Here is a 21,119-nt window from a genome sequence, read left to right as displayed (position 1 = left end):
CTTCTGAACAAAATTTTAACTAACCAAATCCAAAAATACATAAGAAAGATCACACATCACGACCAAGTGGGATTCATCCCAAGTCCACAAGGATGTTTCAACATATACAAACAATCAATGTCTACACCACAGTAAGAAAACTCAAAAACTGCATGACCATCTTCATAGATGCAGAAAAAGCTTTTGACAAAATCCAACATCCACTCATGATTAAAAACTCTTACCAAAATGGGTATAGAGGGAACATATCTTAACATAATAAAAGCCGCTTGTGACAAACACACAGCCAATAAAACACTCAATGGAGAAAAGCTGAAAGCCTTCCCACTAAAATCAGGAATAAGATAAGGATCGCTTCTCGGCCTTTTGGCTAAGATCAAGTGTAGGAATAAGACAAGGATGCCCACTCTCACCACTTTTATTCCACATTTTTAGGGTATTGGAAGTCCTAGCCCTAGTAATCAGACAAACAAAATGAATAAAATCTTTCCAAAGTGGAAGAGAAGAGGTAAAACTGTCACTCTATGCAGATGATATGATACTATACATTGAAAGGACTCCACACATAAACTACTTGAACCGATCAAGGAATTCAGTAAGTAGCAGGATATAATATTAAGATTCAAAAATCAGTTGCATTTCTGTATACTAACAATGAAATAAATACTAGGAAAGAAATATAAAAATACAATACTTCTTAAAAATTGCCACCCAAACAATTAAATGCCTAGGAATATACCTGATCAAGGAAGTGAAAGACTGTAATTAAAGAGGATTCATGGAAATGGAAAGATATTCTATGGTTCTGGACTGGAAGAACTAATACTGTTAAAATGGTCATACTACCCAAAGAAATCTACAGATTTAATGCAATCCCTATCAAATTACCCATGAATTTTTTCACAGAACTAGAACAAATAATCCAAAAATGTATATGGAATCATAAAAGATCCAGAATTGCCAAAGCAATCCTGAGGAAAAAAGAAACCAAGCAGGATTCTCCCAGACTTCACACAATATTACAAAGCTACAGTAATCAAGACTGTGTGGTACTGGTACAAAACAGGCATACAGATCAATGGAACAGAAGAGAGAACCCAGAGATAAACCTAGACACCTAGGGTCAATGAATATTCGATAAAGGAGGCAAGAATATAAAACAGGAAAAAAACAGTCTCTTCAGTCAGCGGTGCTGGAAAAACTGGACAGCTGCATGTGAGTCAATTGAAACTAGAACACACCCTCACACCATGCACAGAAACAAACTCAAAATGGCTTAAAGACTTAAACATGGAGTTATCATTGTGGCTCAGAAGTAACAAACATGACTAGTATCTATGAGGGTTCGATCCCTGGCTCCTCTCAGTGGGTTAAGGATTTGGCGTTGCCATGAGCTGCAATGTTGGTTGCAGATGTGGCTCAGATCTGGCTTTGCTATGGCTGTGGTGTAGGCTGGCAGCTGCAGCTCCAATTCAACCTGTGGCCTGGGAACTTCCATAAACTGCTGGTGTGGACCTATAAAGACAACAACAACAAAAAAGATGGACACATAAGACAAAACACCATAAAACTCCTAGAAGAGCCATGAGCTGTGGTGTGCATTGCAAACATGGCTTGGATCTGGCATTGCTATGGCTCTGGTGTAGGCTGGCGGCTGCAGCTCCAATTCAACCTGTAGCCTGGGAACATCCATATGCTGCTGGAGTGGCCCTAGAAAGACAGCAACAACAAAAAAGACAGACACATAAGACAAAACACCATAAAATTCCATACAACACCATAATACTCCCAGAAGAGCCATGAGCTGTGGTGTGCATCGCAAACATGGCTTGGATCTGGCATGGCTATGGCTCTGGTGTAGGCCAGCAACAGTAGCTCCAACTCGACCCCTATCCTGGGAATCTCCATATGTCTCCTAAAAAGCAAACAAAACAAAACATACAAACAAAAACTCTTAGAAGAGAACATAGGGAAAATTTTCTCTGACATCAACTGTACAAATGTCTTCATAGGTCCGTCTCCCAAACAAAGCATTGGAAATAAAAACAAAATAAACCAATAGGACCTAATCAAACTTACAAGCTTTTGCACAGCAAAGTAAACCATTAAAAAAACAAAAACAAAACCCAAAAGAAAACCTAAGGAATGGGAGAAAATAGTTGCAAATGATGTAACCTACAAAGGCTTAATCTCCAAAACATACAAACAACTCACACAATCAACAGCAAAAAACCAAACCCAATTGAAAAAGGAGCAGAGGACCTAAACAGACAATTTTCCCAACACGCACAGGAAAAAATGCTCAACATCACTAATTATCAACGAAATGCAAATCAAAACTACAATGACACTATTCAGAATGGCTATCATGAATAAGACTACAAATAAATGCTGAAGAGGCTGTGAAGGAAAGGGAACCCTCCTACATGGTTGGTGGGAGTGTAAATTGGTACAACCACTATGGAAAACAGTATGGAGGTTCCTCAGAAAACAAAATATAGAACTACCACATAATCCAGCAATCCCACTCTTGGGCATGTATCCCAAAAAACTTTTCTTGCAAAAGACACATGCACCCACATGTTCACTGCAGTACTATTCACAATAGCCAAGACACGGAAACAACCCAAATGTCCATTGGCAGATGAAGGGATCAAGAAGATGTGGTACAGATACACAATGGAATACTACTCAGCCATTAAAAAACAACAAAATAATGCCATTTGCAGCAACATGGATGCAACTCGAGGCTCTCCTACTAAGTGAAGAAAGTCAGAGGGAGAAAGGCAATACCGTATGATATCACTTTAAAAAATGGCACAAATGAACCCATTTACAAAACAGAAACAGACTCACAGACATGGAAAGCATACTTGTGGCTGCCAAGGGGGAGGGTGAAAGAGCAGGACAGACCTGGAGTTTGGGATTATTAGATGCAAAGTACAATATCTAGATTGGATAAGCATGGGGTCCTGCTGTACAGCACAGGGAACTATATCTAATCACTTCTGATAGGACATGATGGAGGATAACATGAGAAGGGAGTGTATATACACTATGGCTGGGTCACTTTGCTATACAGCAGAAACTGACAGAACATTGCAAACCAACTATAATAATACAAAATAAAATTTTAAAAAGAATAAAAAATAAAAACTCATAGCCACAAATGACAAATACCAAAAAACCCATCAACCCACCACACGTATGATTTTTGCGATTCTCTCATCTATTGAATTGAAACCATACTGTGAACATGGGAACTTTTAGAGCACTGAGCTCACTGGAACAAATCTTACCTTGGGGATGAGGTAGTTTCTGAATTTAATGTCCCTGGTCACTGCGTGAGGCACGCTGATGGGGATCAGGTCAATGTATCTCTGGATCTCATGCACCACGGCATCTGTATAGGGCATGCGGCTTCTGTCCTGCATGCAAGGACTTCGGTGTCTCTCAATCACGGAGTCAATCTCTTTCTGCACTTTGGCTGATAAGACACAAGTAAGACTGATGGAAAAAGAGCTATGTCGTATTTGCATACCAATTCAGGGACACATGGAGCTCTACCAAGGTGTCCCAACATCATTATACACATCACTCACATGCTCAGAAGTACATCTAGACACAGAGACTGAGTTGTCTAATTATAGGTACAAGTGACTTTCACACAAGGCAGGCTTTGATATCAATCTATACACACCTACATATCAGCACAAGGATGAATACAAATAGAAATAATAAAATGCTTCAAATATAAATAGATATTTGCATTCCCATGTTCACTGCAACATTACTCACAACAACCAAGATACAGAAACAACCTAAGTGTCTGTCAATGGATAAAGAGATAAGGAAAAGATAATGCATATAGAGCATATTATGCAGCCAATAAAGATGAAAATTCTGCTTTTTGCAACAACACGAATGAACCTGGATGATATTATGCTAAGCAAAGTAAGCCAGACTCAAACAGACAAAAACTGCATGATCTAACTTATATGTGGAATCTAAATAAGTCAAACTCAGAGTTCCCATCATGACTCAGCAGAAACGAAGCTGCCTAGTACACAAGAGCATGCAGGTTCAATCCTTGGCCTCGCTCAGTGGGTTAAGGATCCGGCGTTGTAGTGAGCTGTGGTTTGGTCGCAGACATGGCTCAGATCTGGCATTGCTGTGGCTGTGGTGTAGGCCCGTGGCTGCAGCTCCGATTCAACCCCTAGCCTGGGAACCTCCATATGCCATGGGTGTGGCCCTAAAAAGACAAAAATAAAATAAAGTCAAACTCATAGAAACAAAGAGGGAAGGGGGCGGTTGTCAGAGGCTGGGGGTGGAGGACATGAGAAAATGTTAGTCAAAGGGTACAAACTTTCAGTTATAAGATGAACAAGTTCTGGGGATGTAATTACGACATGGTGACTATAGTTAACAACACTCTATTACGTCCTTGAAGTTTGCTTAGAGTCATTAATAAGCTTGATTGTGGAAATCATTTCATAATTTGTCCATATATGAAATCATCACTTTGTACACCTTAAATATATAAATTTGTATTTGTTAATTATATTTCAATAAAACTGGAAAAAAATAAAGTTGTTTAAAATGGGATAAAACTCTTTAGTCATATCTTCTGTCTAAATAGAATGTATTTTTTTTCTAAGTCTAATCTTTTAAAATACCTCCCTGATTTTGGGAATTTTCTCAGGCTTTCTCACCAAATTTCCTGAATTTTTGCTGTACTTCAACAAATATAGTTCTCTACCCTATAGTTTTCTACCCTAGCATTAGAATGCTGCGAATTCAGAATACGGAAAGATTTCTGGGAGTTCCCGTTGTGGCTCAGTGGTTAAGAAATCCGACTAGGATCCATGAGGTTATACGTTCCATCCCTGGCCTTGCTCAGTGGGTTAAGGATCTGTCATTGCCATGAGCTGTGGTGTGGGTCACAGACACAACTTGGATCCGGCATTGCTGTGGCTCTGGCATAGGCCAGTAGCTATAGATCCGATTAGACCCCTAGCCTGGGAGCCTCCGTATGCCACAGGTGTGGTCCTAAGAAGACCAAAAACAGACAAACAAACAAAAAAAAGACAAGGACAAACAAAGTGGACTCTTCTTAAGAAAACTAATATTCGATCCTAGGCCAATTTATGCTGGCCATGCCTGCTGCAAATCCCTTCTCATGAAGTCCAGACATTTATCCAGAATTTTTTATTTATGAAATCCATACATTTAGAGGCTTTGCTATTGCTCACGCTGAATTCCCTGTTTTCAGTCATCCTCCCCTGTTGCCCAAACTTGTCTCCTTTTTATCCTTTTCTTAATATTTGGACAACTTGTAGTTGGTGGCACAGAAATTTCAAAAATAAAGCATCTCTAATGAAATAATATGGAGGCCTCTCTCCATGTCTTCCCAACCTCTCCTCTGAAATCACCCTGCCCACCCTGTTGGTCATACCTGTGACATCTGGGTGCTTCAGCAGCAGGAGGAGCCCATATCTCAGGGTGGTACTTGTTGTCTCTGTCCCAGCTCCAAACAAGTCAGTTATAGTGGCTATCAAGTTTTCAAAAGTAAATGCCACCTGGTGATTGTGTTTTTCCTAGGAATGATTTCATGTGATTATCTGATACTTTGCCAGCATGTCTACTTGCAAACAATCCGAAATAATGCATTGTTATAAAGTTAAGTAAACCTGGACACTGGAGAGTAGAGTACTAACACAACCAAAACTACAGGAGTTTCCCAGTGGATCAGCATGTTAAGGGTCCACTCTTTCCATGGCTGTGGCTCAGGTCACTGCTGTGCTGCTGATTCGATCCCTGGCCTGGGAACTTCTGCAGGCTGTTCACATGGCCAAGAAATTTAAAAATAAAAATCAGTAAAATAAAAAAAACAAAACAAGATGACTGTATGGTAGGACAAAGCGTGAGGAGTGACAGATCTTCATTTCCTATTCCTTATAACTTGCTTGCCTGGAAATACCATTCCAAGCCTCTTTTGCAGCTACAATGGACAACATACTTCCTACCAAAGGTGTACTGAGGCCAGGTTCTCCCTTCCTGTCTTCTTACTCAAAACACAGATATGAAGGTGCATGTGGTGTGGACATTATCTTGGAACATGAGTCTGAGCATGAAGGTGAAGCCTGTATACCTAAGTATGCCAAAGATGAATGGAAAGCACTTGGGTCCAGGATACTTCCGGGCTAGCCCTGGACTGCCCAACATGAGACTCTCTGTATGTGAGATTAGAAAAAGCCCTATTTCCCTAAAACCTTGGCCATTTTTCTTATTGGTGGGCAAATACAATCTTAGCTGACAGAAATGAGCAAAGTAGAGCCATATCTTAAAAAATATTACAAGCCCAACTCAAGAGTTTGCAATTCTCTTCTCCCAACAAACTCTGTGTCTGTCCAAATTTCTTTCTGGTTACATCCAGATAAGGCTTCTCTCGCCCACCCATCTACTCTCCTTACCACAACACATCTCTGAACTTCTCATTGCACCATTCTACGAAACCAAAATTCCCTCCCCTATGACTTATTGCAAATATTTGAAGCTCTACATCAAACTTCAGGACAGACAGGAAGCCCACGCAGCTTTAACTCTTCCTTCTCATTCTCCCACATGTTGTGGGAAGTGATCACATCCACCTCCCTTTTATGGCTCAACACTCTGTATTTCTCACTTGTTTGTATTTCCATCTCACCTGAGATGTACATCCTCTTTCTCCTCAGGCGGCCTATTAGTACTTAACAAATAGGATTCAGGTATCCTAGTTATTTAAACATTTGACTTTATTTAATTTTTTTTGGCCATGCCCATGGCATGCAGAAGTTCCCATGCCAGAGACTGAACCCATTCTACAGTAGCGACCTGAGTCACCCCAGTGACAACATGACCTTAACACTAGACCATGAGGAAACACCAACACGTCAATTTTAAGCCTACCATGGTGCTCAGTTCAGATCCATGTACACATAAGCATCTGAAGTGCTGGTCAAATGATGGAAGATAATACAAGGAAAAGAATGCATATGTGTATATGTGTGTGTGTTTCTGTACAGCAGAAATTGGCACAACAGTGTAAATCAATAATATGTTAATTAAAAAAACAAACTAAAAATACCCCATAAAGTGCCAGTTAAGAATTTCTTGCCTCACCATTTAAACTTTCCTAATAAGTACAGAACTAGTCCATGTACCAAAAAATTTAGCCAAGCAGATAATCACTCTGTCATTAACATTTTACCTGTTCCATCTTGATCAGGAAACAATCAATGAAGTCCCGAGGGTCATTAACATCCAGGGATGCTTGATGTTCTTTTACTTTCTCCAAAATATAGCTTTTTACATAAGCAGAATTTTTAAGCACTTTGTTATGACTCCCTGGGAGATAGTCAATCAGAGCAGGGAAATTATTGCAGACCTTAAAGATTAAAAAATACATTTAGTAATCTAAAAATATATCTTGAAGACATATATACCATAGGCCAAGCCTGTTTAAAAACTGAGATCAACACAAAATGCTCTCTATCTTCAGGGGGAGCCTTTTACATTGTACCCATAAAGTAATTATTGAGAGTTCCCATTGTGGCTCAGCAGGGTAAGAACAAACTGGCATCCATGAGTGTGGGGGCTTGATCCCTGGCCTCACTCGGTGAGTTTAAGATCCCAGTTTGCCGCAAAGCTCTGGTGTAGGTTGTAGAGGTGGCTCAGTTCCAGTGCTGCTCTGGCTGTGGCATAGGCCAACAGCTGTAGATCTGATTCAACACCTAGCTCGCGACCTTCCATGTGCTGCTGGTGTGGCCCTAAAACTATTTTTCAAAGTGATTCTCTATGCTGATAGAGATATTTCTGGGGGACACTCTGACTAGATGATGAAAGTTGATAGTCATTTCCTATACTCATATATCAAACATATGATATTAAAACATCTGCGTGTCAATTCTCTCAGTTTTTACATGAACTCTTCCCTACAACCCTGAAATACAGAATGAGATGAATGACTATGATTCGCATTTTACACATAAGGAAACAGGTTAGGAAAGTTGGGTAACCTGATATAGAACACAAAGCCACTCCCTGCTATTTTTATATTATCAAGCAGCCTCAGAAACAGAATTACTATTTTGATAACTCAGGGGAATGCAAATATGACATGAAACCCAACTCAGCATTTTATCGATAAAGGACCTGTGCACCAGAGCAGGTAAATGACTTTTCCAAGATCACATGACTTTATTTCGGTAGAGTACATTGGCTCAGCACAGGGCAAAACTGTGGTGTCTAGTTAAGGCTCATACACCCTAAAACCAGTTCTGACATCCCAAGCCCAATTACCTTGTCAGCTACATTCCCAACTAGCTGCACCCCTGAACCTAGTCAGTGTTCCCTGGTAGCATCTGTGTCCACAAACAGTCTTCCTTGAAAGACCGATTCTCCTTCCTAAATTAGAATACTTATGTGAAGGAATGTGATGAAGAAGTCACTAAGGGTCATTGGAGCACAAGCCTTGTGGGCAATGGAAGCCTTTCAGGAAGGGTCTGGCTGACCACTGAGGGCTATGGCCATGCTTTTGGGCTGTCATCAAAGTAGATTATGGAAACTGGCCTTGGAGGAGTAGTGGAAAAACCACAGCCAGAGAGTGACTAGGCTTGAATTCCAGATGTATATTCAGGCATTTCTTTTCTTGTCTATAAAACAAATTCTCTGTCATCTTTCTCAAATATGCACTCCATGACACTATGCTATGAATGAGGCTAAGGCACGACTGTGATGTTCAAACATTCACTGCACAGAAAAACATCAGCAAGAATGCTGTAGTAGACAGCTCTAAAGGTCAATCCCCCCATAAAACATGTCAGAAAATCAAGCAAACACTGTCACAATCAACTTGTCAGAACTTGTCAGAAACACAAAAGTTTACAGCTATCATAGGAATGCTGAAGCGAGAAATAGGCAACTTTAAATGGCAAGAAAGATTTGTGGCTTTTTCCCCCCACTTGTCCCACCTCCCTCCTCAGCTTGGCAGTGGTCCCAACAAGGGTGGCTTGCAGAATGGGAGCTTGGTTCCTGGTTCCAGAGAAACCAAAACAGTCCTCACTCACAAAGAATTATGTGTCTGTGTTCTGACCTCTCTGAGGCCACCTGCAAGGCTGACATAGCCACTAGCTTTTATTTCCGCTAACTTAAAACTCAGGGTTGGAAATGCAGCAGGGATGTTGTGCAAACGTAGCATGATGAGTAACAACCTGCAACCGCTGGGGGCAAACAATTACAGTTAAGGCATAGGAGAGAGCATCCAACCCAGCCCCTGCAAAGGGAGGGCCTTGGGAAATTGGGACATTCAAAAGCACCCACCTGAACTGAGGAATTTAGAAAGCTATGCGCATGCCCAGGGCCGGACATGGGCTAAGAAAAGTCCTGAGAAGACACTATGCTTTCACCTCTGCCTGATCTCTAGGCTCAGTACAAGCACTAGGGGAAGACCAAGACAGAGTCCAAAATGGCCTGGCTGAGGCTACAATGAGTGCCCCAGCACAGAGCTCATCTGGAAGAGTTATTTCCTCCCTCCTTCCCTCCTTCCTGTCTCTTCCTTCCTTCCTTTCCCTTGCTTTCCCTTCTTCCCTTTATTCCTTTCATTTTCCTTTTTTTGTTTGGCTTTTTTTTGGGTTTGTTTGTTTTTAAGGGTCACACCTGTGGCATATGGAAGCTCCGTGGCCAAGGGTAGAATCAGAGCTGCAGCCACTGGCCATAGCCAGGCGAGATCTGAGCTGCAACTAAGACTTTCCAGCACAGCTCCAGGCAATACCAGAACCTTAACTCACTGAGTGAGACCAGGGATTGAATCCACATCCTCATGGATAGCAATTGGTTTCCTTATCACTAAGCCACAAAGAGAACTTCCCTTCTTCCTCTCATCCTTTATATTTTTCCTTCTGTCCTTCCTCCTTTCTCTCTCTCTCTCCACTCTCTCCATCTCCATCTGCCTTTTTTTTTTTTCTCCTCACATTTAATGATGTCTCTATCCAGATGCTAGCTGGACATAAACTAAAGGAACAGAGATTTCAGAGACCACACATGACCAAAAAAAAAAAAAGAAGAAAGAAAAAAAGAGAGAGAGAGAAAGAGACTTTGCCAAAATAGTTTAGAATAGGCAGTCCAGCAGTTAAGGATTTGGTGCTGTTACTGCTGTGGCTGGGGTTTGATCCTTGGCCCTGTAACTTTTGTATGCTGCACACACAGCCAAAAAAATAGAAGTTATAGCCTACATAAAGCAAAAAGAATCTATATACTGACAATGAAAAAGCAGAAAAGGAAATTAGGGAAGCAATCCTGTTTACCATTACATCCAAAAGAATAAAATAGCTAGGAGGAAACCTACCTAAAGAAACAAAAGTCCTGTACTCTGAAAACTACAAGCCACTGATGAAAGAAATCAAAGATGACACAAATAGATGGAAAGATATACCATGCTCGTGGATTGGAAGAGTTAATATTATCAAAATGACTATACTACCCAAGGCAATCTACAGATTCAATGCAATCCCTATCAAATTACCAAGGATATTTTTCACAGAACTTGAACAAAATATTTTAAAGTTTGTTTGGCAGTACAAAAGACCCAGAATAGCCAAAGACATCCTGAAAAAGAAAAATGGAGCTGGAGGAATCAGGCTCCTGGACTTAAGACTATACTACAAAGCAACAGTCATCAAAACTGCATGGTAGTGGCACAAAGACAGACATATAGATCAGTGGAACAGGATAGAAAGCCCAGAATTAAACCCATGCACTTACAGACAACTCATCTATGACAAAGGAAGCAGGACTATACAATGGAGAAAGGACAGCTTGTTCAATAAGTGGTGCTGGGAAAACTGGACAGCCACACGGAAAAGAATGAAATTAGAACACTCCCTAACACCATACACAAAAATAAACTCCAAATGGATTAAAGACCTAGATATAAGACCAGACACTGTAAAACTCTTAGAGGAAAACACAGGCCAAACACTCTCTGACATAAACAGCAACATCTTCTCAGATCCACCTCTTTGAGTATTGACAATAAAAAGAAAAATAAACAAATGGGACCTAATCAAACTTTAAAGTTTCTGCACAGCAAAGGAAACCCTAAACAACACAAAAAAGACAACCCACAGAATGGGAGAAAATCTTTGCAAGTGAATTGACTGACAAGGGATTAATCTCCAAAATTTATAAACACCTTCTGCAGCTCCATACCAAAAAAACAAACAACCCCATCCAAAAATGGGCGGAAGATCTAAACAGACAGTTCTCCAAAAAGACATACAGATGGCCGAGAAACACATGAAAAGATGTTCAGCGTCACTCATTATTAGAGAAATGCAAATCAAAACCACGATGAGGTACCACCTCACACCAGCCAGAATGGCCATCATCCAAAAGTCTACAAACAATAAGTGCTGGAGAGGGTGTGGAGAAAAAAGAACCCTAGTACACTGTTGGTGGGATTGCAAATTGGTGCAACCACTGTGGAAAGCAGTATGGAGATGCATCAGAAAACTCAAAATAGAACTACCATTTGATCCAGCAATCCCACTCCTGGGCATCTATCCAGAGAAAACCAGGACTCACAAAGACTCATGTACTCCAATGTTCATTGTAGCACTATTTGCAATAGCCAAAACATGGAAACAACCTAAATGTCCATTGGCAGAGGAGTGGATCAAGAAGAGGTGGTACATATACACAATGGAATATCACTCAGCCATCAAAAAGAATTAAATACCAGCATTTTTAGCAACATGGATGGACCTAGAAACTATCATGCTAAGTGAAGTCAGCCATACAATGAGACACCAACATCAAATGCTTTCACCGATATGTGGAATCTGAAAAAAGGACAGACGGAACTTCTTTGCAGAACAGATGCTGACTCACAGACATTGAAAAACTTATGGTCTCCAGAGGAGACAGTTTGGGGGGTGGGGGGATGTGCCTGGGCTGTGGGATGGAAATCCTGTGAAATCAGATTGTTATGATCATTATACAACTACAGATGTGATAAATTCATTTGAGTAATAATAAAATGAAAAAAAAAAAAAGCAAAAAGAAATAGGAAAACCTATAGCAAGTTAAAACACACACAGAAAGGGGAGAATTTGATTCCCAGAGTTACCACATTGTAATACACAACATAACTCATTTCCAAACATTCACTTCCAAACATGGTCCAGATGGAATTTTGGACTTGTCAAAGAGTAGAGCACAAACAATTCAGGAAAAGAGAATGTTGACTTCACCTGGATCCACGGGGAGCTCAGAATCCTGAAGTTTTCATTTAGTTTTTCCAACAAGGTAAGAAAATTTGGATCTGTATAATCAAAACGATTGTGGAAAATGATGGAGCAGATCACATTGCAGGGAGCACAGCCCAGGAGGAAAGTGGGATCACAGGGTGAAGCTAAAGATTTAAAAAGATTTTAAACACCATTAAGAAAAAATATTTATATATATATAAACTTCTTTGTGGATAATGGGTATCTCTAAAGTAATCTCTAAAGTAATGTCTACCTAGAAATTCCCTCATCAGCAAAAATTTCAGCATCCTTAAAATCAATGCATCACTTTTCCCTTAAACATGAATTGACCATCCCATCCTAGTTTGTTTAATAATTATTCTCCAAATACTCTATGTACATCACTGCCTTGACCCAAGGAGCTGGCTCTTTTGAAGAGAAAAAAAAAGTAAGATTCATTTTTAAAAACAATAATTCAGGTTATCTATCAGTGGAGAATCATATCTGTTTGGTAAGCACATAGAAAATTAAGCATTGATGTAGGAAGGAAGAAATAATTAGGATCTGGAAACCTTTTATATGTGATGAATAGTTGAAGGAACATCTGATAGAGTCAATAAAGGAAAAGATTAAAGAGAGAAAGCTTCAAGTACCTGAAAGAACAATGAAAACAAGAAAAAGCCACCTATGTTGTTATGAGAAGAAAAACTAACTCAAACACAAATTTTAAGATTTGTTTGCTGGAGTTCCCCTCATGGCACAGCAGAAATGAATCCGACTAGGAACCATGAGGTTGTAGGTTCGATCCCTGCCCTGCTCAGTGGATTAAGGATGCAGTATTCCTGTGAGCTGTCGTGTTGCCGTGAGCTGTGGTGTAGGTCGCAGACATGGCTCGGATCTGGTGTTGCTGTGGCTGTGGTAGAGGCCAGCAGCTAGGAACTTCCATATGTCACAGGTGTGGCCCCCCCCAAAAAAATAATGGATTACAAATATTTGTTTGCCTAAAACAAAACTAAATAAGAAGTCTTCACTTCAGACTTAAGTCACAGGGCAAACAGGGAAGGTTAAATTGATAACTGGAGTCCTTTTGTTTCTTTATTGCAATATGGGGTGGGGTGGGAAAGCAATGTCCTGCTTTAAGAAACAGGGATCCTCACCACCAACCAGGCCTCACATTTCACTTATTTGGACAGATTCTTCCCTCTGATGGAATTCTAGGATATTGTTAGATATAGCCACCAACAGAATACCTTACCTTAACTTTTGTTTTTGTTTTTTGTTTTTTTTTTTTGGGGGGGGAAAACATTTTATTTGATGATATGTGGACTATAAGCAAATTCACAGACTTTTAATGTATAAGGAGTGGATCTAGTAGAAGACCCATTATCAATGTTAATGATATTATCAATTTTCATTATCAATGAAAATGATAGCACATATGTACTTTTTTTTCTGAATATCTTCCCTAATACATTTTATTTGTAACATCATAATTACTTAATATACACCAAGCTACAGAACATTGCCCCCAGATTCCCTATGGTTTATTCCAATATATCTTACAGATATTACCATTTTTTTATTTGCTATAAACGAAACAGTACTAAGAATCTCAGTTTTACAACACCTTAACTTTTGAATATAGATCAATTCTACCACTTTACAGAGAAAAAAATTAAAGCAGAGGAAAAGTAGCTTTCTTTTTTATTGGCCAATACTTAAATGAAACTGCTATAGTCAAATAAATGATCAATTTTCTTTTAATGGCCACACTGACAGCATATGGAAGTTCATGGGCTGGGAACAAACCAGCACCTCCACAGCAACCCAAGCCACTCAAGTTGGATTTTTAATCCACTCTACCAGATCGGGAACTCCTTATAAATTTTATATGCAAAAAAATCACATCATAATGCAATTAAGCATGACCTGCATCAAAGTGCTGAGAAGAAATGATAGTGATTTTAACAATAGGAATCCTTAGTTAACTGGTCCATGCCAAGCTCCTTTTCAGCTGAAACATGTCAAGTCACTAAGCTTCTACAAGAACTTCTTTTAGAAGGTAGGGTATAATTTGAGAAGGCTGTGAGATTTCTTTCAGTATGTGGGACAGCTAAAATATGATGTTTATCTTTCCTTTCACTTCATTGGAGAGAGAGGATTAAGAAGCAGGTAATTTAGAATCTAGACTGAAAATCAGATTCATCATGACAAGCACTTCATAGGTCAGTACAGCTGCCACTAGGGGGTGAAAAAATTGCCATGAACATTCTAACCCCAAATCCAATTGTGTTAAAATGTCCTTGGGGGGTTATTTTTGTTCAGATGTGAACCCAACATCAGGAAATGACTGCCAATGAAAATTCAGTTTGTTACCCATACTTCCCAAGAGGAGGGGGCACAGCACACAGGGCCACAGGTGGAAGCACCAAGGTTGACCAGGAGGGCAGAAGAAACAGGCAGAGAGCACAGGCCAGAGCCTTTACTGGGGTTTTCATGGACTACATGAACTAAGAAGAGTAGGTTGGCTGGCTAAATTTAGGTTGGCCAGCATGTGTGGCCTAAAAAGTAAAAAGGAAAAAAGTTATTAATGTACCAATAGAGGGGTAGATAAAGAATGCTGAAAACAGTGAGTTCCCATTGTGGTTCAGCAGAAAATGAACCCAACTAGTATTCATGAGGATGTGGGTTCAATCCTTGGCCCACTTACTGGGTTAAGGATCCAGCATTGCCATGAGCTGCAGTGTACTTTGCAGACATGGCTCGGATCTGGCATTGCTGTGGCTGTGGTGAAGGCCCACAGCTGTAGCTCCAATTTGACCCCTGGCCTGGGAACTTCCAGATGCTGCACTGTGGCCCTAAACACACACACACACACACACACACACACACACACACACACCACACGCACACGCACACATATACACAAACACTGGAAAAAGAAACAACTAATATGGAAGGCAGGGTCATAAATTACTAATAATAGTCAAAATCTAGTTAAATTATTATATAACCTGGTATTTGCGTAATGTTCATGATTATGCTATTGCATCCATGTCTTAAAAATAAATGACAATGCTGTACATAGGGAGCAACATTAAATAACTCAAGCTGATAATTTAAAAATAGCTGTTTACGTGGAAATCACAACTGATGAGATCTGCCCTAATGGATGCCTAAGCAATTAAAACCACATAAAATAATCGTTACTAGCCAGAACAGCAGGCAATGGGTCTCAGAAGAAAGCCTCAGACACATAAGTGAGTCTGACCAAACAAATAGAGGCCAATTAAGTTAAAGCATATGTCATTTGCTTCACACTCCATAAGGACATGGTGAGGGCATTCCCACCCTGTCCACTTGACAAGTATTCCCTGGTGACATGTTCTGGAATAGATAACCCACATTTACACTATGGGAAAAACACTGTCCTCTAATACTAAAACAAACAAACAAACAAAAACCAACCAACCAAACAAACAAAAAACCACTTAAAACCTTCTTCCTTCATGATATAATGATTGAAAACAAAGAGCTCAAAACAGAATAGGATTAAATGACCTTTTAATCCACACTGTGTGCACCATCATAAGGATACAAACACATGAAGCACAGATACACAAAAGCTCCCTTGGCTCTGTTTCACACACCCCCTCCTCCACACCAGGGCCAAAAACCACAGCCCATAAGGAAGATGTGGCTGCCCAGAGAAGTCTCCAAGGACATCCCAGGAGGGAGAGAGCAGTCTGTTAAGGTCAGACTTACAGATCACAGCCTCACCCACCATTGGTTTTTCTCAACTCCTCCACAAGGCAGCGGGCTTCCTCTTGAACCCGTTCCTCAATGCTTCTCTTCCCCATCCCAAAATTCCGCAGGGTCATGAGGGAGAAGCGCCGGGTCTCCTTCCATCTCTTTCCACTGCTGAAGATGATTCCTACCAGGAGGAGAAGCAGAAACTAGGAGGGAGGTCCCAGGCAGGGAGGACTGAGCTGACACTTGGCCAACTCACAGATAGACCAAGCTCTTCTAGGGGACTCTTCAAAATTTTCCAACCTCCCCACCCCCATTACTAATGCTGAACATGCACACCTACCATGCCCTTTATTAACTCTCTCAGCCATTGGGAAATGGCCCCTTCCAGAAAATTCCTCTCCCCCATCAATTAGGGCTTCTTTTACTGCTTCATAGCCATGCAACACAACAGCAGGCTTCAAGCCAAAATACACGGTGAATACAGGGCCATAGACTTTTGAGAGCTGGGAAATGGAAAGAAAATGCAAATATTAGCAAAAGAAGTCACAATTTCATCTATTTTACTCGTCGTTAAGACTGCTATCAGCATCGTATTGTTGATGTTTTTAATCTGCCATACATAACTTCAAGCATTTCTAGATCTTTTATATAAACATGGTGATAAAGCAACAGCCATTCACGATTAAATAAAAAAAAACTCTGACCAAAGTGGTAGAGAGGGAACATACCTCAACATAATAAAGCAGAAGACCTCAATATACATTTTTTTCAAAGAAGACATACAGGTGGCCAACAGGCACAAGAAAAGATGCTCAACATTGCTATTAGAGTAATGCAAATCAAAGCCACTATGAGATACCCCCTAACACTAGTCAGAATGGCTATCAACAAAAAGGCTACAAACAATAAATGCTGGAGAGGGTATGGAGGAAAGGGGACCCTCCTACACTGTTGATGAGAATGTGAAGATCTACAGCCACTATACAAAACTGTATAGAGATGCCTTTAAAAACTAAAAATAGAACTACCATATGATCTGGCCATTCCACTCCAGGGCACATATCCAGAAAAAAACAGAACCTGTAATTCAAAAAATACCTGCACCCCAGCGTTAATAGCAGCAGTGCAATAGCCAAGACATGGAAGCAACCCAAGTGTCCATCAACAGACAACTGGCTTAGGCATATTATTATACAAAAGCAAGTCAAAACTACAGTGAGGTACCACCTCACACTGGTCAGAATGGTCATCAATAAAAAGTCTACAGGGAGTTCCCTGGTGGTCTAGCAGTTAAGGATCTGGCATTGTCACTGCTGTGGCTTGGGTCACTGCTATAGCACGGGTTCAATCCCTGGCACAGGAATTCATGTATGCTGTGGCACAGCCAAAAAAATAAAAAAGTCTTCAAGTAACAAACACTGGAGTGCGGGTGTGGAAAAGAGAACCCTCTGCACTGTTGGAGGGAATGTAAATTGGTGCAGCTGCTATAGAAAACAGTATGGAGGTTCCTCAAAAACATAAATATAGAGGTGCCATGATATGATATGATACAGCAGACCCATTCCTAGGCATATATCAGGAGAAAACTCTCAGGTGAAAAGATATGGAGTTCCTCTTGGGGTTCAGTGGGTTAAGAACCTGATATAGTGTCCATTTGGATGTGGATTTGATACCTCACTCAGTGGGTGAAGGAGCGGCATTGCCACAAACTACAGCACAGGCCACAGATGCAGCTCAGATTTGGCATTGTTGTGGCTGTGGCACAGGCTGGCAACTGAAGCTCCAATTCAGCCCCTAATACAGGAACCTCCATATGCCACAGGTGTGGGCTTTAAAAAAAAATACATGCATCTCTATGTTTACAGCAGTGCTATTTACAATAAACAAGACATGGAAACAACCCAAATGTCCATCAACAAATGAGTGAATGAGGAAGACGTGGGACATGTGTACAATTGAATATTAACCAGAAATAAAAAGAATGAAATAATGCCCTTTGCAGCAACGTGGATGGACCTAGAGATTATCATACCAAGTAAATTAGACAGAGAAAGACAAATAATGTATAATATCACTTATAAGTGGACTCTAAAATATGACACAAATGGAAATTAAATTAAAAAGAGTTCTCTTGTGGTACAATGGGTTAAGGATCCAGCGTTGTCACTGCAGCAGCTTGAGTCGCTGCTGAGGCACAGTTCCATCCCTGCCCTGGAAACTTCCCCAAGCAGTGCGCAGAGCCAAAAACAAACAGACAAACGAATAAACAAACAAACAAACAGGAAGAAGAAAAGAAAAAGAAACAGACTCACAAAAAATTTATCCTTACCAAAGTGGGGAGGGGGGACAAATCAGAGGTATGGGGTTAACAGATGCAAACTACTACATGTAAAAGGTAAGGAACAAGGATTTACTTCATAGCACAGATACTTATATTCACTATCTTGTAACAGACCTCCACTGAGATGCTGGCACCCACACTGGAGTGCATTTCCCTGTGTGGTGGTTTGCTATCCCATGCGGGTCAAGACTCTACCCCGCTCCACCGTTCAGGGGTTGCTGGCAGTGCAGGCCACTTGGGGTCTGCTCAAGGAGTTCTTCCCCCAAGAGGGGTGCCAAGACAGAGCACCCAGGGCCTCTGACCAGGGCGTGGCGGGCTACATTCCCCAGAGGCTTTGACACCATCTTGCTTCACACAATCGACCAGCTGGTGCCCTTGGCCCTGTTTCCCTTCCAGAAGCAAACCACAAGGTCATCATGCTAGTGGGAGGTGCCACTGTGCCTTTGGAGGAAGAGAGCATCAGTACCACCCAGCATGCATGGGGGAGGGCTCTGCATGCAGAGGGCATGCAAAGCAAGGCACGGGCCTGCGCCTAGGGCTCCAGACCATGGCAGGTATGTGCTGGGAGCTCTTCACTTAACAGATGTACCTGGGGTAGCTTCAAGGTGCTGGACCTTTTGGCCTAGTACCAGAAGCAGCACCTGGGGGGCTTGCTAGCAGTGGTGGGCGGCCACTTCCTCATGGGCTCACTGCTGAGGTGCAGAGTGGGACGACTCAACTCAAGACCCAGGAAGAATGAGTTTGGCCAAGTTTTTATACCATCATATGCTCCAAGCCTATGATGTCTGTTACCTTTTCCAGGGTTATGGATGCCAGGCCCAACTGGGTGGATCTAATCACCTGGGTAATATCATGTCTGGATCCGAGTTCATCCATAAATTGACAGGAGAAGACAGTTTTAGACTCTCTCTCTACCTCTGATTATGAATACAACTGAAGCAATACTGGGAATGTCAGCTGTTACTACTGTTTGGCTACACAGAGATAAGACATCCTCATTTGACTTGTATCCGTGTTTTGAGACAGCAGGATAATTTGGTAGAGAGGTACCTGAAGCTCTTCACTTTTCTGCCACTTCCAGAAGTTGGCCGTAATGCAGTTGCATTTCAAAGAGCCAGAAAAGCAGGGCCCTCAGAAAGGACTTGGCTACAGAAGTAACAAAGCTTGTTCATGGACAAGAAGGACTGGACTCAGCTAAAACGTCTACATGAGCCCTTTATCATAGCAGCACAGATGCCCTGGAGCTCATGTCGGATCAAGAGTTAACAGAGTTGTTGAAATAAGCTTCATTTTCCGAATTAGTTCTTGACCCTGGAACAAGCTTCCTAGATGCATGCAGCAAAGCAAATGCCATTCCCCAGGGTGTCAATTGATGACAGAAAGCAAAGTCAGTATAAATCAGAGACAAGTAACAATTCCTCAGAGTGCTTTAGTTATTGGACAACATATTCTTAAGAATGGACTTAAAAGAGGAACAAGGAGTTTCTAAAATGGCTTCAGCTTGGTTGAAAAATCCTTCTGGTGGCTCAGACTTAACATCATTTGTTTTCAAGACATATGAAATCATATATTTGCTTATGCAAATCAAACAGCAGAGGATGGAATATACTCTAGGCCTCACAGTGTGAGTAATTTCATTATTTATATAGGCTGCTTATGTTTGTGTAGTAGCGGGATATTTTATTTCCTGATACTTAAACATCAAGGACTGTCATAGGAAAGCATGATTTCCAGGGTAAATCTCTTTCAATAATTAGTCTTCATGAAAAACTAAGTGTTGTCTTTGCTATCCTGCCTTTCTTGCTTTTTTGGAGATGAGGAGGAACAATGAAAAAGTGGTAGTCTAAGAAATTGGGGGTACTTTTACAACAGGTGTATATCTCACTGGATATATTGGAGACATTTCTCCAAGGAAGATATACAGATGACCAACGAGCACTAGAAACAATGCTCCACATCCCTGATTGTTAGAGAAATGCAAATCAAAACTACCATGAGGTAGCACCTCATACCAGTCAGTATGGCCAACATTAATAAGTCCACAAATAACGAGTGCTGGAAGGGGTGTAGAGAAAAGGGAACCCTCCTGCACTGTTGGTGGGAATGTAAGCTTGTACAGCCACTATGGAGACCAGTATGGAGGTACGTTAGAAATCTATACATAGAACTACCATATGACCCAGCAATCCCACTCTTGGGCATATATCCAGACAAAACTCTACTTAAAAGAGACACATGCACCTGCATGTTCATTGCAACTCTATTCACAATAGCCCAGAGCTGGTAACAACCCAAATGTCCAATGACACATGATTGGATTCAGAAGAAGTGGTATATATACACAATGGAATACTACTCAGCCATAAAAAAGAACGACATGATGCCATTTGCATCAACATGGATGGAACTAGAGACTCTCACACTGAGTGAATTCAGTCAGAAAGAGAAAGACAAATACCATATGATATCACACATATATGGTATCTAATATCCAGCACAAATGGACCTTTCCACAGAAAAGAAAATCATGGACTTGGAGAATAGACTTGTGGTTGCCGGGGGTGGGGGGAGAGGGAGAAAGGATTGGGAGCTTGGGGTGAACAGATGCAAACTATTGCTAATGGAATGGATTTACAATGAGCTCCTGCTTTGTAGTTCTGAGAACTATGTCTAGATACTATAACAGAGCATGACAATGGGAGGAAAATTTATGTATTCATATATGTGTAACTGGGTCC

The 21,119-nt window shown here is 40.9% G+C and overlaps 1 protein-coding gene and 1 pseudogene across 1 annotated transcript in view; one reads left to right on the top strand and one right to left on the bottom strand.

The window, feature by feature from the left end:
* Nucleotides 1-21,119, bottom strand: part of CYP2C49 (cytochrome P450 2C49) — a 40,280-nt gene that overhangs the window by 14,431 nt on the left and 4,730 nt on the right. Inside the window, 6 exon segments of the mRNA NM_214420.1 lie at nt 3,300-3,487; nt 5,456-5,597; nt 7,250-7,426; nt 12,291-12,451; nt 16,072-16,221; nt 16,381-16,543. Coding sequence (NP_999585.1) covers nt 3,300-3,487; nt 5,456-5,597; nt 7,250-7,426; nt 12,291-12,451; nt 16,072-16,221; nt 16,381-16,543 — 981 coding nt within the window.
* Nucleotides 18,558-20,110, top strand: LOC102163635 (annotated as a pseudogene).

The sequence above is a fragment of the Sus scrofa genome, chromosome 14, assembly GCF_000003025.6.
Source record: "Sus scrofa isolate TJ Tabasco breed Duroc chromosome 14, Sscrofa11.1, whole genome shotgun sequence".
Classification (NCBI taxonomy): Eukaryota; Metazoa; Chordata; class Mammalia; order Artiodactyla; family Suidae; genus Sus; species Sus scrofa.
The sequence above is the reverse complement of the archived record's forward strand: the minus strand, read 5'-3'. Positions and strand labels throughout refer to the sequence as shown.